Genomic DNA, 27,141 nt, shown 5'->3' on the forward strand with positions numbered 1-27,141 from the left:
TGTCTATGTTCAGGACGGGTCTGAGGACAGCGTGTGGTGTCCTTCTCCTGGTCACAGTGACATGTCTGCTGGCCATCCTCTCCGTCAACAGTGACATGATCATCTTCCACTACCTCTTCGCTGGATTCAACTGTGTGCAGGTAAGGAGTAGTAGTAACACTGGACTCACACCCGCAGAAAGACCTTTGTTGGGTTGTAATGTTGTGTGATGCTTGATAATGATAATTAATGATGTTCACGCACTCGATAATGCACTCACTTTACTAACACTAGGACTCCATTGGCCCAGTACAATGTAGCATTTTCAGCTATGCAGAGTAATGGTGTAGATGATCTTTGTACTTTGTCTTATTCCGTGTTAATTCAAATTCAAATTAATTCATTTTCTTAACAAATGAGCAAGCTAATTTAGAAACACTGCGCTCTACTACCACTATTAAGTTGCAACCATTCAGGAAATCGGGGAAATCATTGAAGTGGCATTCTTAAATAAGGTAGAGGAGTTCATAGGTGGTCCATCACTACATACAGAGTAAAGCAACAAAGCCAGATGAAAGGATATCAGAGTTGAATGGATCGCTCATGAATCGATGCCATCCACAAACATTTCTACGTGTATAATCCACCATAGCAGAACTGAAGTGGTTATAGGCCTATACCGGATTTATTCAAAGCCATTGCCTATGTGCTGACAATGCAGAATGAGGAAGTTAATCCTCTCTCCTTTCTCCTCCTCTTGTCTCTTCCTCCTCTTCTCTTCCTTCTCCTCCTCCTCCTCCTCCTCCTCTCACTCTCCTTCATCCTCTTCTCCTCTACCTCTCCCTCCTCCTCTTTATCCCCTCTTCCTTCTCCTCTTCCCCCTTGTCTTCTTCATCCCCCTCTTCCCTCTTCTCCGCAGGGTCCCTTCATCTTCTTCTTCCGCGTGGTGTTCAATAAGGAGGCTCGGGACGCTATGAAGTACTGCTGTGGCCGCAAGAGGCCCGATCACATGATCAAGTCAAAGCCCTCGGTGAGTGGCAGCGCCAGTGCGCACGCTGACTGTCTGTGTGAACTCTGATAAGAAGGCATTAAATAAGGCTCTGGCTCTGGCGCTGTCTCTGTCTGGGTCTGTCTGATCCCTTGCATCTGTTTCTTTCATTCTCCTCTCTCTCTCTCTTTTCTCTCCTCACTCTCTGTCTCTTTCTCGCTCTCAATCTTTCTCTCAATCTGATCTCTTTTCGCTATTCTCCTTGTTATCTCTTTCTTTTCCCCACTCTCCTTTCTCTCTCTCTCTCTCTCTCTCTCTCTCTCTCTCTTTCTCTCTCTCTCTCTCTCTCTCTCTCTCTCTCTCTCTCTCTCTCTCTCTCCCTCCCTCCCTCCCTCCCTCCCCCCCTCTCTCTCTCTCTTTCTCTCTCTCTCTCTCTCTCTCTCTCTCTCTCTCTCTCTCTGTGTATTTATCTCACTCACTCACTCACTCTCTCTCACAGACACGCACACACTCAACTGATTCCTCCTCTGAAAGATAGAGGGCAGTCTCCGTATCTGTTCTCTCTGTGCCTCCCTCATTTGAATGCGACTGATCTCGGATTCTCTCTCATCTCCACCAACTCTTCCTCTATGTCATGCCGTTGTGCTGTGCAGTCGTATAACTGTAACGCTCTTATCTCTGCTATGTCTTCTCTGTGCCGTGCCACTGTTACAGTCATAGAACTGTTACGCAACTCTCACTTCTTATTCTTAACCATGTGGTGGAGCGGTCATTCAACTGTAATATAACTCTCATTTCTGCGATGGCTTCTCTGTGCTGTGCCACTGTGCTGTATAGTCAGGGTGCGATTTGTAGGGGGTGATGGTGGGGATTGTCCCCCTTCTGGTTTTGATAACTCCACTTTTCTTACAGGATTTTAATATTTGCGGTGTAACTCCATTGATAATGCTTAAAATCTAAAACTTATCCCCCCTCTTAGTCTTCAACAAATCGCACCCTGTGTATAGTTGTATGAATTCTCATCTCTGTATTCATCTGTGCCGTACCAACTGTACTGTCATGAAACTGTAATGCAACTCTCATCTCCTCTATATCTCCACTAGGTCAACCTACAGCCTCCTATGCCCTCCTGTACAACCAATATAACTCACATCCCCTCTTAGTTTTCCTCTACGCTTCCTCTGTACAATACTAGCCTAGAAATCTAGACGCCCCTAGCGGCCGCAAATTGAAGCTGTAGGGGTTTTGCTCACTAGGCTAGCACTGCACAATCGAACTGAAATGTAACTCTCATCTGCCTTGTAACTCTTCACTGCATTTTGCAGTCGTATTACTGTATTATAACTCTCATCTCTTTAATATCTCTGCTATTTCTTCCTCTGTGGCTATACAGTACTCTACAGTCGTATAACTCTAATGTAATTCTCATCTCCTCTATATGTCTGCTATGTCTTCCCATGTCACTGCACTCCACAGTCGTATAACTGCAATGCGAGCTACATGGACGGCCGGCTATACCACCTGCCCTTCGGCGACTCCAGCGGCTCCCTGAACGGCACCCTCCACAGCGGCAAGAGCCAGCAGAGCTACGTGCCCTTCGTGCTCAGGTACACTTTGGGTGGCCAGACGGCCGTCTTAAGGAGATAGTCACCCCCTAGGTACACTACTGTACTGTGGTAACAGGGCACAGACCGGGCCACAGCCACACATTCAACAGCATTGTCTTATGTACGGGCAGTGGTGTGACTCAGTTGATAGATTAGCCTGTTCGGCAACCACAAGGTTGCAGGTTCAAGCCCCGTTCCGCCAGACCCCCATCTATGTGTCCTTAAGCAAGATACTTAAGGTCATATTGCTCCTGGTGGTAGGGTGGTAACTTGCGTGGAAGCCACGGCCACCGGTGTGTGAATGTGTGAATGTGAGGCATGCATGTAAAGCAGTGCTTAAAGGAGTGGAGAAGCGCTGTATAAATGCAGTTCATTTACCATTTGGTAATCAAGATATAAGCTATATATCAGGGGTGCTCAACTGGCGGACCCAGGTCCAGATGCGGACCCAAACGCAATGTCATCCGGACCAAGACAAAATCCATCTGTATAAATTATACATGAGATTTCGCTGCCATGCGATCTATAGGTGTATTTCTGCGAAGCCAGTCTTATGACAAATAAAAGTATCATCACTATGACAACTCAGTGAGTGAGCAAGAGGCCAGTGCGGCCAGCGAGTGAGGCTATTTTCTGCATCGGTCCGTATAGCGACTTTTTTGGACCCTGGAAACATACGAAATTTGGCGAGTGGACCTTTTCAGTTTCTAGTTGAGCACCCCTGCTATATAATGATTGTGTGTGGTGAAACATTTTCAACAGAGCTTCTCTACATCAACACCAAAAGGGCTTCTCTACACAAGTATATTCATCAATGAGCTGTTAGATAACTTTTAGTTATTATGCTACTTAATTAAAATGTTCAAATACAGACTCTCTGACAGTTGCCAGAGTTGATGTGTCATCCTCTGGCTTTCAAGGATTTTCTAAAACTTTTCAGAATAGCAGTCTGTAAACTTATTGTCTTTCCTTTGAAATTGTTTCATCATCTTGAATCATGTCACAAAGTGCCATGTTTTTAATAGAAGGCTGTGATCTCCTTATTACACACACACACGCACACGCACACACACACACACACACACACACACACACACACACACACACAAACAACAACAACAACAAAACTGTCAGACAGGGGGTACATTAGATGACCTTTTCTAAGAATGTATTTGTTATGTTTTTTTTCTATTTCTCTTCAGAGAGGATGGCGGACTGGATAACAGCCAGGCACACATCGCGCTAAACGACCACAACTCCCTCTTTCACGAAACCAAAGAACGTGTGGATGGTAGGAGTGCATTCCTGTCCTACTCCTTTCTACACTTAAAGTGGAATTCACCTCTGGTCATTGTGTGCTGTTATCACAGATAATTTATCCTCATTTTGCATTTTACATCAAAAATAAAGTAATTTGCGTTATTTGGCCTTTGTGCCAAGTTGAATAAATCACAAGTATCTTCAAACTTGACTTGTGGGTGTGCATGTTTCTGTGTGTGTGTGTGCGTGTGCGTGTGTGCTTGTGTGTGTGTGTGTGGCCACAGATGAGGATTCGGACTCTGACAGTGATCTGTCTGAGTTGGAAGATGACCAGAGTGGCTCCTATGCGTCTACCCACTCCTCAGACAGTGAGGATGAGGATGGGCCCTACCCTGAGGAAGAGTGCTGGGAGAGCCTGGCCACCGGCGCGGCCAAACGTCCACACGGTAGGCCACGCACCAGCATGTACTTACTATCTATCACCTTACACTCCCGCCATAAAACAAGGGCGCTCTGTGCATGTCCTCTCTGACGGCGTGCATCAGTTTCTTTTCTCCACCTTTGCCTTGTGTCAGTTATAGAATAGTGTCAATATTGAAGAATGTATATGACACCATTTCCAACGTCAAATATCAGTTTAGATTTATCACTTCCTATCCCTCGTAAAAAAGGAGACAGCATAGCAGCAAGCATCCCCCACCACAAAAATATTCCTAAACCATTTACCATGGGTAGGTTCACATACCAACTGATGTCTGATGAAGGGCATATTGCCCAAAACATCACATGTTAAATAATAGAAACAATAGCTTGGTGTCACAGACTTTATAATCATGTGAATTTGCTAATCCTGCACCCATTTTTAGAAAGATGTGCTTGTTTTTTATTTGTTAAAGGGACACTGTGTGAGATTTGTAGTTGTTTATTTCCAGAATTCATGCTGCCCTTTCACTAATGTTACCCTTTTTCATGAATACTTACCACCAGCATCAAATTCTAAGTATTCATTATGACTGGAAAAATTGCACTTTTCATACATGAAAAGGGTGGTGATCTCCATGGTCCGCCATTTTGAATTTCCAAAAATAGCCATGTTTAGCTGCAACAGTTACTGTACTTGGACCATACTAGAAAATATTTGTTTTTTACTTAGTAAACTTTCATGTAAAGATCAAATTTGGCAATTGGCAGCCCAGTTTCAATGAGCAGCATAGTTGCAGTACCTTTTTTGACCATTTCCTGCACAGTGTCCCTTTAAACTTCCATACAGTATCTGCCACTAATGTGAGTAAATGATGTTGTCCAGGGGAGTATGCTGGTGACACTGAAGGAGGCTCAGACAAACTGAAGGTCGAGACACTAAGTCATCCCGAGGATCGCTACGGAGTCGAGAATTATGGAAAGGACAACATGCTCTTGCTACTACCCAGCATCCCCAACCCCAACGCTCACCCACAGAAAGGTAACACTCTTGTGGACATGTCTGTCCCCTCACCTCGTCATCAGTTGAATCTTCATGTTTCTTAATTGCACTAGGTGGAAGACTCTGATTTGGCCAATTGTTCAAAAAAAAAACACACGGAGCCCATATAAAAGCCTCAGGGATAGTGGCCTTTACTAAGATAATGAATTAGATCATGGATAATAATTGATTAATAATTGATTAATTGATTAATAATTGAAGAACAACTCCCTGTGTTCTCATCAGGCCCGGTTGCCACCTTGTCCCACCCTACAAACCTTTCACTTTTCACTTTTCTAGCAAGTGATACTCACTCATCCCTTTCTTTGCTCCACGTCTCATGTCAGGCATCGTGAAAAACAAGCAGTACTCTCCACTTTCTTTCACTCCTCTTAATAGTAGAGCAGTGAAACTGTGAGGGAAATCAGTCATACACAATACATTGCAGTACACAATGCACAAAACACATGTTGCATCTCCACTCAAATCCACTAATATAATCCACCTGTGTCCACGTGCCAGGCATCCTGAAGAAGAAGCAGCTGTCCCCCATAGCGGAGAGGAACGGCATCAACCGCATCCACAATGAGCTGTCCGTCAGCGCCACAGGCCCCGCCTCATCGCGAGGCTCCTCCTCCAGCGAGGGGGGCCGGGGGGGCAGCAGCGGTGGGGCGAGGGGGGGCACGACAAGTGGTGTGCCCGAGCAGCTCAACGGGGTGGCCCTCAGCATCAAGGCTAAGGGAGGCAATATGGAGGACGACTCCTCAGGATCAGAGTGAGTATACCGTAGTCTAGAGGGTTGAATTTGCTGTAGCGTCAAGAGAGCTAAGTTCTAGGCAACTGGACCACTTTTTTAGCCTTTTGGAATTCAAGCAAACTCCTAAAAGAAGTCCAGCTGCCTTTAACGTACCTCTTTTGACATGGATGACCGGGATGAACAAGAACTTTCACAGGCAATTTGTGTTTGGATTACTGTTTGTATTCTGCTCTGCTATTCCTACTACTATTGCTACCATTCCTACTACAGTTACATAATCCAGTGCTAACAATTTTCAAAAATAACCACTAAAAATCTTCTTGCTATTTACAATAATAATAATGATGTTGCTTGAAGATACATCGGTAGACCAAAGAAAAGAGCCATAACATATATTGTTGAGTTGTACTCCCTTATGTACATTATGCTTAAAATACTCAACCTGGGTCATCACAAGGGATCGTCGTTGACATCTAAAAAATAACACTAATTTATAGAAACCTGGGGATGGTCATGCTGATAACAAACTTGGTCTCAAGAGCTGGTCTGCTTATATATTTAACTGGAGCTGTGTTCTTTTTCCTTTTCCTCTGCTTCTTTTTCACCTCTGCGCAGGGCTTTGTCAGTGCACAGTCGCACAAAGTCGCCTTTTACTTAACCTAAGTAGGGGCGCTTTTCTGTTGTTGATGTTGTTGTTGCTGTTGTGTTCTTTACATGTGTGAGCTGTGGCTGTTTGGTGTCTTGACATATGTCGTCGTCGTTGTCGTCGTCCAAGTGTCTTTCTTCTCATGTCACCATCACATGTTGTGAACTGTCTCTGTTGTCTGGCATTAGCTCTAACATTTTGGCCTTAGCCTACTAGCTAGACGCTATCATTTAGACAAACTTCTTGCTTCAAGTTAACGAATGACAAACTTTTTACACGCTAGCAATATTCTTCACTTCTAGGTACATTCTTCTCTCTGGTACTTGTAATAATAGTTTTCTTTCCTCATCTCAATTGGGATACTGCAAATAGAAGCTCGCGCTGAGTGAGCTCCCCAATGTAGTGTACGACTAACAGTGTTTTTCCTCTCCTCTTCTCTTCTTCTTATAATCATAGATTCTTATTTTTTAATTTTCTTCACTGAAGTTTGTGATCCTTCTGATGTTGCAATATCAGGATCGCATTCTTCCTCTAAGATAATCATTGGGGCACCTTTCATTTTCGTCATGAACGCAGCAAAAAAAAAACCCCATCCTTTCTCACAACTCGATTACAAAACAGCCAAAACATCCCCCGTTGTTGTTTTGTCTCACATTTGTGTTTGTCATATCATCCTGTCTCATTTTCTGAACCTCTAGCTCATAGTCACCAATCACTCATTCGTTTTCTTCCATTTTGTGTTGTTCCTTCTCTCTTCACCCCTCCACTCCTCCAACTATTCTTTGCATCGTCTCCCTTCATCCTCCATACCAATCTTTCCCTCCTCCACCCTTCCCCTTCCTTCCTTCCTTCCTTCCTTCCTTCGCTTCCTCTGTCCGACCAACAGCCACCGCAGTACATCCATGTGACCAGCCTGATGGAAGGGGGTGTGTCTTTGCAGGTCCTAGACTTCCACACCCACCCACTTCCTGTTTCCTGCCACCTGAACTTCACATCAAGCCCCGCCCACCCATCTCTCAGTAAATGTTCCAATGGGCTGGACAAGGAGAAGAGTGACAGGAGAGGGGGTGGGGTCTGAAGAGTCCTCCCTTTTTCTCTATGTCGCTTGCTGTAATGTCAGTTTTTTAATGTAATGTTGGACACACACTGTGCCACACTGTTTTTTATAACGGCGCCATTTTGTCTTTTTTTTGTGCCAAACCTCATGGGGGTCGACACGTCCCCATATACACATACACACACCGTGACGACAAGGCTGCACTGATTACATGCTGAGATTCTCTTTGGTTTCCTCATCATTTTTTTATTCTGTTTTTTTTTGTTCTGTTTACATACTTGAAACGATGCACTTTTTTTATTATGACGCCCTGCTTCAACGCCATGCTCAACCGTGAAAACCGAATTCAGCAACAGCTGTCTTTTTTTAATGACTAATTGTTTTTTTGTACGTCAAATGGGGGCAAAAGTGAATCAGTTTCTCTTTGGCTAGGTTGCTTGATTTTGACTGAACAAGTGCAACCACTCACCATTCCAGCAATGGCCAGTTTCTTTTTAATGTTTACGACTTTTTTATTTTTAAGAAGAACAAATAAATTGTGAAGGAAGATGCAGATATCCTCAGACGTCTGCACTTAGTAAAGAGAGCAAGATACATGAATTACAGAGAGAGAGATTTTCAATATGAGACTAGTGTAACTGCTGATTGGACAATGGTTAAACACTGAAAGACTCTAATGTGCTGATGCTCAAACACACATCTTGTAAAGTGTGCCGGGTGGCGGACTAGGCACTCAGAGACAAACAGCTGCTACTGACAAACGAAGAGGCAATGGATCGCTGTCAATCACTGTATGGACATTATGGAGGTGCTCAAGATTTGCTGAGCCATTGGCACAGCCACACAGAGGTGTTATACTGTAGACTTGCTGAGTCATTGGCACAGCCACTGATGGTGGTGCTGTTGATTTGCTGAGTCACTGACACAACCACTCTATGGACATTATGGGGGTGCTTAGTCACAATGCCTCCAAATTCCAGAACTCTCTCTCCCTCTCTCTCTCAAAGACTGTGAATCATCTGCCGGCCTGCCTTGCCACCACTAGGCCTTCTGGTTTTCTAACATCAGTGGGAGACTTTCAAGAAATCTGACAGGATGGAAAATAACATGTGTGACATGTGCTTCAAAGGACTTTTGATACATTACAAATAGTTTTTGTAAAAAAAAAATGCTGGGAAAGATTTTTATAAGAACATTTGAAAATGCTCCTAATCGATTTTTTTGTTTGTTTTGTTTTGACGATGTTTGCCTTTTGCCATTTTTTTTGTTCAGTGACAATTTAGACTTTTGTAGATTAGAAATGGTATGAAGGCCACAATGCTGTTTTGTAAAAATACTGGCAAAATGTTTGATGTTTGTAGAAATGTTACTGTACAGACTTGTAAGGAAAGCATAAAAGAGTTACACTAATAATGCCCCTTCCCCTGTTAAGCTCGAGAGTCCCTATTACAGATGTATTTGTGTCAATATATAAAAAAATAAAACCTTGATTTACATAGTTTATGCCAACAAGTGACATAGCTCGTGCCTGGAGGCATTATCACTCAACATCTTTTAGCTGTATTTTGGAACAAGACCAACAATTCTTGGTCTTTCATTAAGTTATTTTGCTTTTTTTTATTTTTTCATTACCTGGACTGTTTATATTTTCAATGGTGTAGATAGCTATAAATGACTAGCTTTCAAATGTTTCATATCATTTTATTTTTAAGCTAATACGCTCTGAAGTCAGTCGCTCCCAGGCATATCATCATCCAATATGCACATGTAAGTTACACTGTGTGGTCTTTTGCCGTGCTCAAGGGCAACATTGACAAATCATTGGTAAATATCACAAACCTGAAAATGGTTGTTCTTTTGCTTTTGTAAATGAGGTTGCTTCACCCTGTTTACTGACAGGAACATGACTCGGCTACGTTGAATATACCTACAGATTATTTGATGTTTGTTTGACGCAGTGGAAATACTACTGAATACATTCTCTATAATGTTTGTGATTGCTGATGTTACACAAGGTCTGCAGTGTGTAAAGCCAGTATCATAGTGGTTCAAACTGCCTAGCTATAATCTCTGTCTTAATCTACCCTCTGTCTTCTTTCTGGAAGCTTCCACATTCTGTGGTACACACATTCACGTAACAGGGGAGACATGTTCTTTCTTTCATACAGTAATACATTTTCCCTGCAGTTGATGTCAAAGCTTTAGTGAAACAGGGTAGAAAAATCATGGGTTGTATTTTTCTATGTGAAGCCGCTTTGTTAAGGACAGCACCAAACTTTGGAGTAAATCAAACTGTCTTTTTAATGTCTTGTGTTTGTGTGTGTGTTTGTCTGTCTTTTAAATGAGTACCGTTGCCTAAAAGTGATCTGCTTTGAACTATAACATGAAAATGTAAACATTTAAAAGCGAGAAAGAAAGTGAAGAGGTATTGAATGAGGGAAAGCAAAAACAGAGCCAAAATTTCAGCCGTTACATTTTGACGTAGAATTTATTTGCCACAGAAAAAACGTCCTTGCCATCTAATATTGCAACAAAAATCTCATCTCCCAGTCCCAAGCAAATCCCCAAACACAGATGCAAGTTTACACATCGTGGTGTTGCTGCTGTGACTGACTGGGTTGGGGTGGCACCTGGTTGTCACCCGGCTCCTCCTGGTCATCACTCTCCATGTCCCCTTCCTGTGGTGTGGCTCTCTGTCCCCTCAGGGCGGCCAGCCGCTGCTCCCAGCGTGGCCGAGACGGCTGCTGCCTCTGCTGCTGCTGTTGCTGCTGCCCCTCACTGTCACTCTGCAGCTGGTCCATGGGAATCATCTCATCTTCAGGTGTGACTGATGCACGTCCTCCAGGCAGCTGGACCATGTTCCTCAGCCTCTGGCCCCAGCCTGCCTGCCTCTGTTGCTGCTGCTGCTGCTGTTCCTCCTCACCAGGCAGCTGCTCACTGGGAATCGTCTCGTGTTCATGCGTGGCCGAAGCACCGTCCGATAGACGCCTGATGGTGTTCCTCACTCTCTGGCTCCATTCAGCCTGGTGAGTCCCGATATTAGTGGGCAATGTTGAACTGACCATGTTCCTCAGCTGCTGGTTCCAACCAGACGGGCGAGGCTGCCCTTCCTCAGTCTCCTGCACGTCTACGTGGGGAGGCTCCTCTCCTTGGCCCTGGGTTGGCAGCTGAAGCTTTTCCCCTTCTCCTTCCGGTTTCTCTGCTGGTTTCTTGAGCTTGTTGTCATCCTCTCCACCACGCTTGCTGCCCTCGACAGCATCAGATGCCCTCTTGAGAAGGCCTCCCATCCACTGGCGCCATCCACGCGGTTCCTCTGTTCCATCGGCCAGATGCTCTCCTTGTCCGTGTGGCTGCTGGCCTACAACCGCATCGGACGCTCTCTTCAGGACGTCTCCCATCCACTGGCGCCATCCACGCCGCTCTTCTGTTTTGGCGGTGGCGTCCGGATCTTTTTCTTCCTCATCATCGGGGATCAGTCCGGAGTAGACGGACACCCTCCTCACAGTGTCCACCACCCACCCTTTCATGGAATCCATCATTCCGTCGTTCTCCTCCTCCTCCTCTTCTTCTTCATCCTCCAGTGGAACATCAGGAGCCCCGTCCACATTCTCTCCTCCACCGACCTGCATCCTCCATTTCTTCTTTCTCTCCCTCTTTTTCTTTTGCGCTAAGTATCTGTAGTGTTGCAGTTTCCTCAGCCAGGTGGAGAGCCAGGGGAACCAGTCCAGGAGGAAGCTCTGCCAGGCGGAGGCTGCGCAGGGAGGGGCGCTGCCGTACCGGGCAGCCAGGCGGGTCCTTAGCGCACTGATGCGCTCCTGCACGTCTTTGGTCAGCTGGTGGTTGGCCCCGAACCTGGATCTGTATGCTTTTTTGTGGCACACATTGCAACAAACAAAGAAAGAAACCAACAGAAGGTCATTAGACAAAACCTGACAAGAGCTAGCCTGGTGACCCGCCCATAACACTTCTCTTTATTCGTATTTATGATCTGGGGGTTCTTTTCTGGGGAGGATTTAGTCGTCCACTAGGCGCCTGGCCAATAAGTGAACGACTGGATGAGAGCTCTCCAATCGTTTCAAACCAGAACTGAGTGCAATCCGCCCGCCCTTCTAATCGAGTCAGGATGAAGAGCAGTAATTATGGGTGGGTCATACCAGGATAGACGAGTGCTATAGTAGTCAACTGTTTTAAGACCATGGTGTTTGGTGATACTGTATCATTTTTATTATTATTATTATTATCATTAGCCTATTATTATTCTTAAAAGCATGCCAGTGGAGCAGGTCCAGCACAAATGTGTGAAGAAGTTACCAGAGGGGTTGATTCCAGGTCAAGAAATTTAAAACCTTGCCACAATTTCAATCCAGCAACACTCAGGTGACTTCATTCAGTTACTGATCTACCTGACTAGAATGCTCATAACGATGAGTGGATTGCGGACAGGTTGAATCAATTTTGTGACAGGGTTTCTACTTCTTGAACCTGGAATGGATGCCTCTGGAAAATGTTTCATAGATTGTTATTCTGTTAAAGCTCTTTGTGTGGCATTTGTTGTGTGATCTGGGATGTACGTACATCACAAAATGATTTCATGCACCATGCACCTGTTATATGCATGGATATAAAATACAAGATGTCACGTGGACTATCTATGTGTATTGGAACAAATGTCTCACTTTGTTCAGTGGTAACACTGCTGGAATTAACATTTATTGGTGACAAGAGGATTATCGTGTAGGTTGAGGCAAACCAACATCTTTCTTGACAAGTGTGAAATAAAATCATGTACTAAGTAGGCAGAGCATAAGACTTGCTATGCCAAAGGCTGTCTGTGACACCTAGCCTAGTGTTCGTATCTATGGTAAACCCAGTGGTAGTTATAAAGATTGAAGTAAAGCAAGCAAAATACACTTTCTGCAAATAGAAAACATGCCAATAGGCTCTTGTTATCAGTACTAGGACTACTGGTCTAATTAAACCAAGTTTGGTGTGATGTTATAGTGAATGCTTTACTCCTCTCTGTCTTCTCCAAAATGCTTAGAGCTTCTTTTTCCATCATGCACACAATGGGAAGTGGAACCTGTGGCAAAAAAACAAACAACGTAAGCAAGCTGTTATCACTGAAACCAATTACGTAGTTGTGTTGTTCCCGAAGTGCACAAGCTCCCAAGTATATGATTGTCCACCATAGCTACTTCCTTAAATCCCTTAGCCAATTGAATGTCATCCTATCCCTCTGGCTGTAGATCACTACACACATCTGATTAATTGTTTTTCAATGTGTTGAAAGGTAGGGAATGCCATTTGTTTCCTAGTTTAGTTCCATAATTATCCCATACCTATTTCCGTAATTCAGCCCATTCAGAAGTGTCATCTTTTTCATTTATATTTACGACCACTATCAATTTCTAAGTATTCAGTATGACATGAATAGCCAAAGCTTCTCCATGTCCACCATTTTCAATTTCATCACAGACCTCATTTGCTGTGAAACTGACTGTGCTTTAGTTAGAGCCATAACTTAGTTTGTTGGCCTACTTGGTAAATATTCTTGAAAAGATCAAATTTGTGAATGGGTCGCATACATTTTGAAAACAAACAACTAAAATGACATACTCTATCCTTAAGCAAATGATCAAAAATAAAATGAATCACCCAAATGTGTGAAATGCACACACTGTAGACCTAGGTATAGAAGTAGAAGAGCTCCAGTAGGCTACTATTGTACTACTACCGTAATATTGACCTATTATATAAGTAATAATGGGAAAGTGCCACTAAGTTGTGCTAAAGAGACAGAGAACAACACTGGATGTCTTACACTGGATTTGCAGTCCCTCTCCTGTTGGGCGACAAACTTGCGGTGGGTCTCGTCGTTGCAGAAGGTCTTCAGGTGGTATTGTAATATGTGAGCCAGCTTCCACTTACTGATGTACTTGCTGGTGTCCCAAACGGACAGTTTACGGCTAAGAAATGAGACTATCATAAAGACACACACACACACACACACACACACACACACACACACACACACACACACACACACACACACACACACACACACACACACACACACACACACACACACACACACACACACACACACACACACACACACACACAGTTTATAAACTGTTCTCTAGGTAAACAGTCATCACTCCTGTACAGGGGATAATCTACATAAAGAGAAAGACATTCTCTCTAGAAAAGCAGGGATACTCACATTGGCCCACGGGACGGGATGTTTGGCCTGCCTGTTGGGCAAAAGATAATTTACATTCATTTCTGAAGCGGTAAACAGGTGTGGCAGCTAAATGTGTTCTAGGCAACTTTTCAACAATGATACAAGTAATACAGTGATTTGATTGGATGGACTGCATTCTTTCATCTTTGTTTTGGGGTGTAATAGCCTCTATTCAGACAGGGTAGTGAAAACGGAGACAAGAAACAACAAGGAGCAAGAGAGATGGGGAAGAGTTGGAAAAATGACCCAGACCAGATTTGAACCCGTGTACCCTTCACCCAACAGTTACATTATTTTTTCCAAAGGACAGCAGCATCAGATGAGATAATAACATAGGCCTGCAATGGTTTTGGACTTGGTCATTTTTAAGCTGGCATTGGAAAGCAATATTTAAAAGGATTGTTCATTAAACTTAAACTGGACAAGCAGGGCAACTGATAGCTTTTGCCAAGTCCTGGACAGTCATCCGAAAGGGCCCTTCCTTCCAACCAATAACTTGCATATAATTTTGGGCCCCCTCTCTCCCTGGGTCCGGTACAGGAGCCTACTATATAGCCTACCTCTTCAGCCTTGCCGGTTTCCTGTTCCTGTTCCTGTTCCTGTTCCTGTTCCTCCATTTCCAGCACTTCACTTTCTTCCTCGTCAAACTCGTCATCCCCTTCCACACACACCTCTTCCTCTTCTTCATACCCTTCAGACTCCCCAACAAAGCCATCATTCTCCTCCTCCTCCTCCTCCTCCCCCTCCCCCTCCTCTTCATACTCCACCTCCTCTTCATCCACATAAGAACCCCTGTGAATGCAGGGGGTAGGAGAGGAGAGTAGAGTAAAGCACCGTTAAGTAGCACCGAAGAGTAGAATAGAATAGAGTAGAGTAGAGCAGAGTACAATAGAGTTCCCTTATTGATCCTGAAGGAGGATACGTGTAGCAGCTTACATGTTACAAGATTCACATAATACACATTGCAAGACAAATTGTACAAACTACACGTGTACAGGCAATAAACAGATGTAACATCTTGCAGCACAAAGCTGCATTACCCGACATGTGGTAAGGGTGACAGATTTGAAGCCCAAAGCTAGCCCCTGTCACATCTTCAGATTGGTCTCACCAGCAGTCACCAACATCAGAGTTTTGTGTGTTTTTGACATGTTTTAAATGAATATGCTTATACTTACAATATGTACCTTCAATGCTGTTGAATTATTATTATTTTAATCTTAATTTTAACTAAAAACACATTTTACCTTTAATTGTATCTGATGTTTTGACAAAAAAAAGTAAGAGCCTGTTTTATGAAAAGTAAAATATGAGGAGGTTGTTCCTGCACAGCCAAGACTGTAACTGTGGTAATTTACTTCTATATTTTGAATTTGAAGGGTTTTTTTTCCCGTTCAAAATTGAACCCTTTTAAGCCACATTTACAAGAATGAGTAAACTGCGTGAATGGCTTCAGTCATTGTGTAGGCTCTGAGAAATGGCACAAAAACAAAGGCCTTTTAAATGAGCAAGTCAGCCTTGTGTGCCTGTTAAAGTTGTCTGGTAAAACATGTACTGAGGTGACTGCTGAGGTGGGGTCTGACTATAGCCTAGTAGCCTATAGGCCTAGACAAGTCTCCATTAAAACCATGTTATTGATTAAGTGGTGATATAAGTAGCCTAAATGATATACTGATCAAATCTTGAATGAAATCATAGGCTACTGTTCCTACGTGTCGGATATGATGATGAACAGGTCAGGGAATATCCAGTAGAGTTTCAGTGATTTTGCTGGTTCAGGCAAAAAAAAACAACAGCAAAAAACAGCCAGTCATTGACTGAATGGGACAAGGTTTGTTTGCCATTTTAATACTCCAAATGGATTGATAGTTGATGGAAAGTTCTTGTGTGTCGTACTACGACCTCCCTCCAGTAACAATATGATGCAGATTTAACAGAACATTAGCGCCTGTCCTGTCAAACATCATGTAGCCTACTGTATTTCTGACATCTTCAAAATAATGTCAGTCAGGAAGCATGTGTTGCCTGCTATGACCAGAAGGGGGCAGCGAGTGAGGAGAGTGAAGAAAGGGAGTAGCCTCCAGCGCACTGAATAGAGGCCTTGCCTACTTGAAGAAAGGCGCACACTCTTCTGACTGGCCTGCTGGTTACAGGCGTTTGATACGGACAATGCGATGCCCTGTGGGAAACTTAGACGCATCTCACGTGTTAGCTCTTCAGTGTTTAGCAGAGTAGAGGTAGCCAATATACCGGTAGCCTAACATGCATGATGAATTTGCACACCAATCCACGTGCACTAGTTTTGATGCCTGTTGTATCGAACATGACACCCAAAGGCCACAGAAATGGCTTTGGCACCGCTAAGGATTAAAAAAAATAAAAGTAAATAAAGTGGTCTGTTTCTCAGAAATAATAATAAAAAAGAACGTGCAGTGACGAACCTACCATTGGACATGGCGCGGTGGACTTCCCGAGTCCATCCTTTCGACCGGTCAAGTGCTGTTGGCGGTGGTGCGCTCAAAAAATGCACAAACCACACAAAGCATCAAACATTCTGTGCGACGTGTTCTAATCCAGAATCATTCTATTAGTAAAGTAGAATAACTTATTCTAAATAAACATTTCTCTGGCACAATGAAAGTGTACAATATCGTTTCATGTAACCGGCAGTAGTTTTCCCAGACCATTTCACTAGGCCTACATGCAGGGCCAGATTAAGATAGTCTGGGGCCCCTAGGTTGCTGTGGGCCCCCCAGAGGACAAATTTAATGACAAATATCCTTCAACTCTTAGAATGGTTTTCTTTAGTACAATTAAAACACTTTCCTCTACTACATTTCTCAACATTTCATACAGACATTCCAAAATGTATTCATCAGAAGTATTCAAATCAAATTAATACACAAACATTATAATAGGTCATCTTAAGGATATTTCCAATAAAACAACTTCATTAGGGACACTTGATTAATAGGTTTAAGGGAATCATTTTTTATTAAAAAATGGTTGTCATCTCTGGATAGCAATAATATTCAGATAACCAGCTTAAATACAGACTAAAATCACCTTTTTTTTTAAAGCATAATACTGGATGGACTACCTTTAAAATGTTTTTCATGTCTAGTAGCAATCCTATGACAAAGCAGCAATTAGCATGCTTGCTAAGAAATAAGCATAGTGTGTGCTAGAACATATATAAATACTCAAACGCCACAAACACAAGATCAACAAGACAAACATCTGTGTACAGTTTACATGTACGTTGTTCTCAATAAGGTCATCATAAATAGTGTACATTAGACCCTTGTCAAGGGAAGGGAAGGGGGAAGAGAACACCTAGGGGGTTAAACAGGACACATATTTCTGGTTTCCTTGGTCACTCCAGTCTATCCTCCATTTGGCACAGATCCAAACAGTCTTTTTTTCTTGTTTGTTCAATTGGACTGTGTGTACGTGTACGTGTGTGTGTGTGTGTGTGTGTGTGTGTGTGTGTGTGTGTGTGTGTGTTGTGCTTGAGTGCGTTTCTGTGTGTAAACGTGTAGGCCGTCATTGCCCATCCTATACATCTCTCGTCTCCATCTTCTCTCTCTCACTGTCTCTCCTCTCTTCTGCGGAGTGTTGTGCGGGTGAGGGTGCAGTGCCCGTGCCACGGGTGCCATGCAGGTGAGGTGCCAGCTTGAGTGTTGTCAGTTGGAGTCGTCCAGGCTGCTGCTGGTGCGCTCGGGGCTGAGGTTGCACATGCGCACCATGATCCTGTACAGGCCCGGCTGCACTATGCCCAGCAGGGGGCGCTGCAACGCATCGCCGTTCCAGCACGCCTCCATCAGCTGCCAGCACTCCTCATCAAAGATGGCCAGCCGCTCCGGACGAGAGCCTGAGGAGGACCGTGTGAGAGAGAGAGAGAGAGAGAGAGAGAGAGAGAGAGAGAGAGAGAGAGAGAGAGAGAGAGAGAGAGAGAGAGAGAGAGAGAGAGAGAGAGAGAGAGAGAGAGAGAGAGAGAGAGAGAGAGAAGGGGTACAGTATGTCAGACAGACAGACAATTACGGGTTTCCCCCAGCACTTTATTGTTTCTTTTGAAAGATATTTTTTATCTTTTCAGTCTTTATTCAGAAAAGACAGGCTGAGAGTTTTGACAGGAAATGAGTGGTAGAGAGAGGGAGGGATTGGGGTAGAATCGGGATACCACCTCAGACCTGAAATTGAACATAGGTGCCCGGCAAAACAGCTCAGTGCCTTAACTGTCTGAGCCAAGGCCGAGACACAATCACATTATTGTTATGGCGGCCACCATGACAACAGACACGTACAACCTTTAGTAGGTTTCTGTAGAACGCAATTCCTTAAGCTACTTCAAAAACCTACAATTTTAGGGGGGGGGGTTCACGTCATAGATTTCTCATAAAACTATACAAAAGTGATAGTCACCCATCTCTGATACCAGCTACACCACCTTGACAAATGAAAATTCCACGGGATATAATTCAAAGGCTAGGTGTTGCCAATAAAGGCAACATTTTAGAATGGCATTTCATTAGGGACACTTGATTAATGAATAACTCTCACACACACCGATCCACATGCACATACACATTCAAAGCAGAATTTAGCCATGCCATTCCCACTGCTGAACAAGTTAACTAACCACTGAAATGATTTTGGAACTATTTTGAACAAAAGATTTTAAAGACCTAAAACCTAGTTTTAAACACTTGCCAATACAAGCATTTTGCAGACATTTTCTTGATCTGATATTGAGTCATAGCCAGTTACTTGGAGAGGTCAAACCTGTGTTGGGGGGGAATCTGTGGCAAGGTTTCTGTTCCACCTAGATAACCTGCTATGCTGATCAAGTGACCCATTATCAGATCAAGAAAATCTCTCTTGTATTGCTTGTATCAATTAAAATTGACTCGACTGACTGGGTATTTTTACTTGAAAATAGACCGAAAAATAAGCATGTTGAAACATGACCCAGGGCCCTCAGTTTTGCTGTGTTGACGTCACTGTTTGGCATATTTTGATATTTTGTTAATAATTGTTTTTATGTTTTATATATATTTTCTTTTTTTTTTGTTACACACAAAATGATACATGTGTTCATTCATAGTTTTGATGCTCTCTCTGAAAATGTACTAAGTTCTGTAAAAAGACACAAAAATGGTGAGTCCACACTTTTGGCCTTTATATATATATATATATTAGGGTGCCCCTATGAAAAAATATTGCCAACATCACATGCAGTTGTATTGACTGTATTGACCTACTGCGGGGATTTCTTGAAAAAACACAAGTCATTCCAAGAAGCATTCACAGCTTTAGTACAGATGTTCCACCAGGAATTGTAGGCCCACAGGTGAAACACACAAATATAACAGTCATACAGCTTTGCAATGTCTTGCTTGATACTAGCAATGGGTCAGCTGGTTCATTATATTGGCTATATTTGGAATATGTGGGACTGGACTTCAGCTTTGGAATCCAGGTTGCCCATCACTATCACCATTATTTTGTATTTTCATGGGCCTGGTGGACCCAGTAGAATTCATCTGAATGTCAACATATTTTACACAGAGTGGTTTTACTGTGTATAGAACATTTTTATCACACAGCTGAGGCAATGTTTTTATTGGGTAGCTTGATGCACCGAAATGTCCATTCTATTCCAAGATTTTGACTATCACCATTATTTTGTATTTTCATGGGGCTGGTGGCCTCGGTAGACTCCATCCAAATTTCAAAATATTTTACAGTGTGTTTTTACTGGGTGTAGAACATTTTACTATACGGCCAAGGCAAAAAAAAATCATAGAGGGCATTTGATGCACCCTATATATATATATATGTTGCTTTGATACACTCTCTCCTGTACAAATTTGTGGAAAGAATTTGTGGACATGGTAATGAAAGGCGGACACACAGGGCCACTGACAGCTTTGGCTGGGCCCGGGGCAAAGACATCTGAAAGGGCCCCAAACCCAATACATATAATGTAATGAGGATCCAATTCTGGGCCCCCTCTCTTCCCTGCTCACACACACACAAACGCACACACAGTGGTGAGAATACGACAGAGAAAGAAAGAGACAGACAGCGAGCCACTGACTCAGCCATGAGGCCAAGAGAAAGGGAAGGTAAGCAGTCTTGATGAGACACACACATACACACACACACAGTGCTGTGCCGTGCTGTGTGAGAGACAGACATCTTCACACACACACACACACACACACACACACACACACACACACACACACACACACACACACACACACACACACACACACACACACACACACACACACACACACACACACACACACACACGCTCACTAGGCTGATGGTGAGTCACACTCAAACTCGCAGTGATACAGACAGAGGAGCGGAGATTCGGTGAGACAGGTATTCACACACTGACTCATCCACCATTTACAATAACACACAAACTGGCACTCTTTCAGACAGAACTGCACTCAGACGAGTAGACAGTGAGATGGCTAGGTCAGAAAGACAGCTCTCCCCATATATGGTTAAACCAAAACAAAAAAGGGGGGAAAAATCCCGGAATGTAAGGAGACAGACAGACTCACTGCATGACTGACACAAACAGCGTATTGCTAAGCCTGCAAGTCCAGGCTTGACTCGACAGTACATTGTGTACATACACAAGCACACCATGTACTGTATGTATATACAGCATATGACAGAGCCAAATGACACGTTGAAGGAGCGACTCACCTTTCTGGGAAACTGAGGTTGTTTGAGGGGATAGTACACAGAGAGCAGATAAGGGAAAAAGACCTCTTATCTAAATATGGCAAAGACCAGACTCTCAACCCTATTGTTATCCTCGCATAACACCATGTACTGGAACTGGAAGAAGGTGGAAAAGGGCTAGCCTATATCTTTCATGGAATAAAAAGTAGTACGTGCCCATGTTTGGTCAAATGTGATGCCCAAATAAAAACAAAATACTGTTAAGGCTGTAAACAACCGACCATTTAATTAGCAAAAATGCTGTGTGTACAGCTGTAAATGAAATCGGTCCTCAATTTTTGACACATTAGCATGTTGCTTATGATAACATGGCATCATTGGAACCGTTTAATGATGGCCTGCTGCAAAATTCTTGTGTAGCACCTTTAAACCAGCGGTGCAGAGAAGGGGAGAAATAACAATAAACTCCATTCTGTGGATGCTGTGTCGCAGCACACTCAGGGGCACCCTCCCACAAATGGGCTTGCACGCACATGGGGAGCCAGGTTCAAAATATCTCTAAATTATAAAATGTAAAAAAAAATGCCTCAATTCCAGTAACACGGGTGCATGAAGAGGAGGGGAGGGAATGGGGTGGGGGGTACTGTATGAGCTGGGTGTGACTGACCTCTCTTGACGTTGTTCCAGAGCTGGTCCTTACTGGAGCACTTCTCAAAGGCCTCAGGCAGCTTCACCGAGCCAGAACACAGGTACCAGAACAGGATCCCGAAGGCATACACGTCCACCGAGTTATCATACTTTCCTGCAGCACACAAACACACGCACAAGCACACACAGGCACACACATTAGCTCAGCATGTAGATTCATATTGCAATCTACTTCCTCACAGATTTCATTACATTACACACACACATGTAAGCGTGTGCTGTATGGTGAATATATGTGCAACGATGTGTGTAATGTCTTTGTGTTAGTCTTCTGTATTTACAGTATGCATGTCAAACTGTGGCTTAATCTGGGCTGACAGGCGGTGAGGCAGAGGGATGGGCAGGATGGCAGGATGGCAGGACTCCTGACAAGATGTCTTGACATGATGTGTGTGTGTGTGCGCGCGTGTTGTGTGAGTGTGTGTGTGTGTGTGTGTGTGTGTGTGTGTGTGTGTGTGTGTGTGTGTGTGTGTGTGTGTGTGTGTGTGTGTGTGTGTGTGTGTGTGTGTTTGTGTTTGTGTTTGTGTACTCGTTATATTAAAAATAAAATAAAATAAATAACCCTTCTTTGCAACTGCACTTGTTGTTCTGTATATTTCCTATGCACTTTGTATTTTCTTGTGATGTTGGCTATGATTATGTCCTCTTTTGAAAGTCGCTTTGGTTATAAAGCGTCTGCCAAATGCAATGTAATGTAATGTAATCAAAGAAGAGGAGAGGGAAGGAGAGGAGAGGGAGAGAGGGAGAGAGGGATGGGATGATGCAAGGCTCCTGTCTGCCCCTGGTGGAGTGTCAGGGGCCATCGCAGCAATGTGCATGATCACAGCCACAGCAGCTACACCTACAGACTGACAGGAGCATCTTGCATCACTTGCATATGGGCACCTGTCAAGTACTGTAGGTCTATTGGTTAATGCAGAGGTCAGTTGTAAGCAAGATGTGCCCAAATCTACCATATATACGCATATATACCTTTCCTCTTTCTTTTTTTTAAAAGAAAGGACATCTCTATAAGTGAATATGAGGTTACTGAAAAGCTCAGGTAGTTTTGGTTACCTTTACTGTAAAAAAAAAAAAAAAACCTATTCGATGAGTGGTGTGGGGATTTATTGTTTAAAAGAGGAACAGAAAGGATAAGTGTAGCCAGGACAGTGAGAAGTTGTGATACTGGTGCAACAGGTGTCCCCAGAGGAATGGAAATCAGGTATACATTCAGTACATTCACACAGTTGCTACGTGTACAGTATGGCATGTGAAATACTCAGACTAGTTACCCCTAGTCCGCGACCAACTACTCCCATCCCTTACCTCTCCCTACACACCTCATCCATGCCTGAAGAGTCTTGAGCAAGGCATAAGACCCCACTTTTCTTCAGAGGCTGAAACCAGTACCTTGTAGCTAAATAACCGATTGCTTTGGATGAAAGTGACAGCCAGGCGTAATGTAACAAATCAGCATGCAGAATGTAATATATTTGGGTTCTTCTAACACTTAACTTACGGACAATATATCCATATCAGTAATCACTCCAGGAGACAGACTACGAACACGACTGGTCTTGTGTATTCCATTTGACAGACTGCCCACACATTGCACATCCGGGAATGAGTCAGCCAAGTGCCACCAGATGGCGCTGTTATAATGTAACATGGGAATACAGGAGTCTAGCTCCACACAGTAAATGTCAATATATTACACAGAATGCTTAACCTTTGGTGCTTAGCGTATGCATGCTGCACTCTGTACACATAATGCCTGGGGCGTGTTGAGCACTGCCTTGCATTATGTGCATGATGTGTTATGCGATATTTGACCTCTGCACAGCTCTGGGGCCATGTGAACCTGTATTAATAAGAACTAATAATAAGTATGTGGCAGCTGTGGTCTAGTGATGAAGGAGACAGGCTTCAGATGGATCAGAGGGTTGCAGGTTTGAATCCTACCCTTCCACTGCCTGTCTCACTCCAACCTATACTCAGACTATTGCAAGGATTGTAACCAATACCATGTACTAAAAATAACTGTAAGACACTATGGATAAAAGTACCGTAACTAATAACTTGTGCCCATGTAACGTTAAGCTGCTTTGCATAAAGGTATTGGATAGGTGCAATGTACTGACACGTAATGTAATGGAACGTAGTGTAATAATATCTGACCTGTGAAGAGCTCGGGGGCCATGTGGATGGGCGTTCCTACAATACTGCCGGACATCATGGCCTCTGGCTTGCAGAAGCCCAAGTCTGTTATTTTAGCCCGGTTCTGTTTGTCCAGCTAGAGAGAGAGAGAGCAAGAGAGTGAGAGAGAGAGAGAGAGAGAGAGAGAGAGAGAGAATGAACACTCAAAAGATATCGTTACCATGCAATGATCTTTTTTGTGATTCTGATTTGTCATTTTGAGCGTGCATCACAACAACATACAGTGCACAAAACTTAACTCTGTTTCTGGTGTTCACTCATCACATAGCCCAAGGAAACCATGACGTTTTCAAGTTATGAAAGCTCTCTAGCTACTGTGTGGCCTGGACAGTACTACTGTTGTCTAATGGAAGACCTCCGGTCTTGAACTTCTGACTTATAATGCCATTAGAGATAAGAGGGTCATTGACGGTTGAAAAGGATGGACAAGTTACAGCCAATATGAACACTAGTCTCCCACACACTCATCACTCAACCGAATAGACAACAGGAAAACAAACTTCAAAACACAATTCCAGTGTACAACTTCAAAAACATATTTTGGCATCTAAGTTAGTTCATGTTATGGAACTCAGCTATAGTATAATTAACCAGTATGTTTTATTCTTTGCATAGATTAATCCTAGAAACGTATTTTATCCAAAACTATTTTATGTGTCCAAAATGTTTTTCAAGAATGTGGCTACCGGTATGAGTGAATTTGTAATGTGCACCACTCCTACTCTACAATTGCCCATAATGGGACAAATAAGGTTACTAGTACCAATAGTTCCAGGCTGGTTTAGACTTTAGTAAGGCTGAGTCCAGGTCATTAAAATTCCAATGTGCAGAACTAATCCCATTCAACTCTCTTGTGCTACACAGTTCAGATAACGCATTACAGCAACAGTCGCCTTGGTACTACAAAAAGCCAGGACGTCATCCAAAACTATGCAAAGGTCAAAGCCTTATCTTGTTTTTTTAAACTAACCTGCTAACATACTGTATTTCCCTAGTTCAAGCATACACATTAGGTTAGTAAAAGGTCGCCATGGATTTTGATTATGGACAACTAAAGCTGTTACACTCTGCATCTTGAACATCTTATCTCCACTAGGTCTTTACGGTCCTTCATGTTCAACAGCATTCACATTTTTTTTTAAATGCTCACATAAAACATAAATACAAAATTGAATAACAGATTACTACATACAATAATCTTTATATACAGCATTTCAGATTATATACTTAATTATATAACATTAAGTATGTATATATAATATGTATAATTGTATAATATTATAATATAATATTATTCTATTTATGTTTGTTAGATAATTACATTACAATATATGGTCATAGGAGGACGTTGAGTGCTTACCAGGACGTTCTTGAGCTTGATGTCTCTGTGTACCAGCCCCTGGCCATGCAGGAAGCGAATGCCCTCCACCACATCCAGAGCGATCTGCAGACGTTCCTTCAGGGACAGGCCAGCCTAGAGCACGCACACACAGACAAACATGCAGGCAGGCAGACACGCACGCACGCACGCACACGCACACCCCCACCGCGCACGTGCGCACACACGCACACACGCAGACACACGAGCTTTGTGAAGTTATTCTGTACGTAGGATATACTGTGTACTATGTATATTATCTTTCTTTCTTTGCCGCACAACCAAACATTTTTTTTTGATCAAGCCTTTATTTTTAGTTTTATACGACAGGACAGTGAAGGTGCTGACAGGAAGGTAGTTGGGAGAGAGAGATAGGGAAGGCCACGGAGTAGACAAGTGCCCTACTATTAGCGCCATGGTAGGGCCAAACAGTTTATAACATTCTACTTGTTTATTTCCTTAACAAAAAGGGATTCTTTAGATTTTTAGGTAGATTAATTTGCCTGGCCTTGAGTCCCCCTAAACAGTATGCTATGTGTAGTGTGGTTGCTATATCATACCTTAAAGGCCATGTACAAGATCTATGAGGCTGTGTAGGTTGTGGTGCTGAGTGGTCATGGTTTTAGTGTAGTGTACAGGTCCTTGTGTGTAGTGTGATTACTATATCGTACCTTGAGGCCCGTGTACAGGTCCTTGTGTGTACTAGTGTGGTTACTATACCGTCCCTTGAGACCCGTGTACAGGTCCTTGTGTGTACTAGTGTGATTACTATATCGTACCTTGAGCCCCGTGCACAGGTCCTTGTGTGTAGTGTGGTGGTTGTGATATCGTACCTTGAGGTCCATGTACAGGTCCTTGTGTGTAGTGTGATTACTATATCGTACCTTGAGGCTCGTGTACAGGTCCTTGTGTGTAGTGTGATTACCATGTCGTACCTTGAGGCCCGTGTACAGGTCCTTGTGCAGCCTCTCCATGATGAGCAGCACTGCTATGCTGGAGCCGCCGCTGTACGTGTGGTCAATCACAGAGCCGTGCAGATCCACCAGCCTGTCATGGCGCGGCAGAGATCTGAGGAGACGGAGGGATGAAGAGAAGAGGGAAAAGGAGGCGTGAGAGAAGGAAAGCCGGAGAAAAGAAGGGGAAGAGAGGAGAGGTGGCGGTGAACACATTGTTAGAATATAAGGACCCAAGTTTGAGTCCGGCCTGGGGTAATTTCCTGGTCATTTCCTGAAGACATGTGGGTGGTGGGGTGACTAAAGGTTTAAACCGGCCCAGTCATAGTGTGGCATGGTATGACCAGCATACACAGCCTGGTGCACAAAGTGAGAGTTCATGACTCACCAATGAGATTACTTGGGAAAAGCATGCTGGTGGCAGCATCATACCACATTACACGGCTCTGCCACTGGAGGGCGCTTGTTCCACACAAACAGTCTCAGGACTACTCCAACTCTAAATCCAACAGCACCAAATTCCATCGGCCTACCATACCAAACGGCCTACCGTTATCCACCCTCCTGTACGCCTATCCATCCATCTGTAGCAGATTTTCTTGTTTACACAATAACTTTTGATAGGGGGACTGATTTTGAACAAATCTTGCGTGCTGGAATTCTACAAAATGTATATGATGACCAGATAAACCTTTTTTTTTAAAGGGAAACACACTTTTCATCACAATGATTTGACCCAACCTTGTATCAACTTCAGGTGTGAGGCATACATCCTTAGAATACTTTCAATATACCCATGGAAACACAAAGAGTGTGTGTTCAGGTCACTTTTCAACAAGGACATTCCACCATTGCGTAACGACATCTTTTTCTCATAATGTCACCTTTTGCCATGGTGTTTAAAACAGGGACACTGTGTGGAGGTAGTATATTCAGTCAACATGGACCGAAGAGAATGCAGAGCGCCGGAGCGTGCGTGAGTCAGTGGTTGTGAAAAAGAAATATAGAGAGAGTGTGTGTGACAGAGAGTGCGCAAGAAAGTGTGCAAGAGAGAGAGTGCGAGAGAGAGCAAGTGTGAGAATGAGAGATAGAAATATAGAATGAGAGAGTGAGTGCCAGCGTGTGTGTGTATGTGTCTGTGTATAAGTGTGTATATGTACGCGTGTGCGTACGTGAGCAGGAGAGCCTG

The 27,141-nt window shown here is 43.4% G+C and overlaps 3 protein-coding genes across 3 annotated transcripts in view; 1 reads left to right on the top strand and 2 right to left on the bottom strand.

Annotated features, from left to right (window-relative positions):
• The window catches only part of celsr2 (cadherin, EGF LAG seven-pass G-type receptor 2), a 137,342-nt gene extending 130,604 nt beyond the window's left edge, over window positions 1-6,738 (top strand). The window contains exons 28-35 of the mRNA XM_063215926.1: window positions 14-140; window positions 899-1,009; window positions 2,444-2,574; window positions 3,777-3,865; window positions 4,119-4,280; window positions 5,141-5,296; window positions 5,819-6,071; window positions 6,669-6,738. Coding sequence (XP_063071996.1) covers window positions 14-140; window positions 899-1,009; window positions 2,444-2,574; window positions 3,777-3,865; window positions 4,119-4,280; window positions 5,141-5,296; window positions 5,819-6,071; window positions 6,669-6,711 — 1,072 coding nt within the window. The 3' untranslated portion in view covers window positions 6,712-6,738. The remainder of the gene's footprint in view (window positions 1-13; window positions 141-898; window positions 1,010-2,443; window positions 2,575-3,776; window positions 3,866-4,118; window positions 4,281-5,140; window positions 5,297-5,818; window positions 6,072-6,668) is intronic.
• A 3,487-nt stretch (window positions 6,739-10,225) lies between these two features.
• Window positions 10,226-16,537, bottom strand: LOC134463364 (uncharacterized). The gene is made up of 6 exons (XM_063216575.1): window positions 16,446-16,537; window positions 14,561-14,792; window positions 13,980-14,010; window positions 13,578-13,735; window positions 12,770-12,836; window positions 10,226-11,621 (listed from the first exon to the last, which is right to left on the bottom strand). Exons 1-6 carry the CDS (start codon window positions 16,478-16,480, stop codon window positions 10,339-10,341), a joined length of 1,806 nt encoding a protein of 601 aa, XP_063072645.1. The 5' UTR covers window positions 16,481-16,537; the 3' UTR covers window positions 10,226-10,338.
• A 430-nt stretch (window positions 16,538-16,967) lies between these two features.
• dstyk (dual serine/threonine and tyrosine protein kinase) overlaps window positions 16,968-27,141 on the bottom strand; it is a 59,164-nt gene continuing 48,990 nt past the window's right edge. Inside the window, exons 11-15 of the mRNA XM_063215927.1 lie at window positions 25,935-26,067; window positions 24,982-25,095; window positions 23,583-23,697; window positions 21,382-21,516; window positions 16,968-17,874 (exon numbers count right to left, since the gene is read on the bottom strand). Of these exons, the coding sequence (XP_063071997.1) occupies window positions 17,687-17,874; window positions 21,382-21,516; window positions 23,583-23,697; window positions 24,982-25,095; window positions 25,935-26,067 (685 nt within the window). The 3' untranslated portion in view covers window positions 16,968-17,686. The remainder of the gene's footprint in view (window positions 17,875-21,381; window positions 21,517-23,582; window positions 23,698-24,981; window positions 25,096-25,934; window positions 26,068-27,141) is intronic.

The sequence above is a fragment of the Engraulis encrasicolus genome, chromosome 14, assembly GCF_034702125.1.
Source record: "Engraulis encrasicolus isolate BLACKSEA-1 chromosome 14, IST_EnEncr_1.0, whole genome shotgun sequence".
In the NCBI taxonomy this organism is placed as follows: domain Eukaryota; kingdom Metazoa; phylum Chordata; class Actinopteri; order Clupeiformes; family Engraulidae; genus Engraulis; species Engraulis encrasicolus.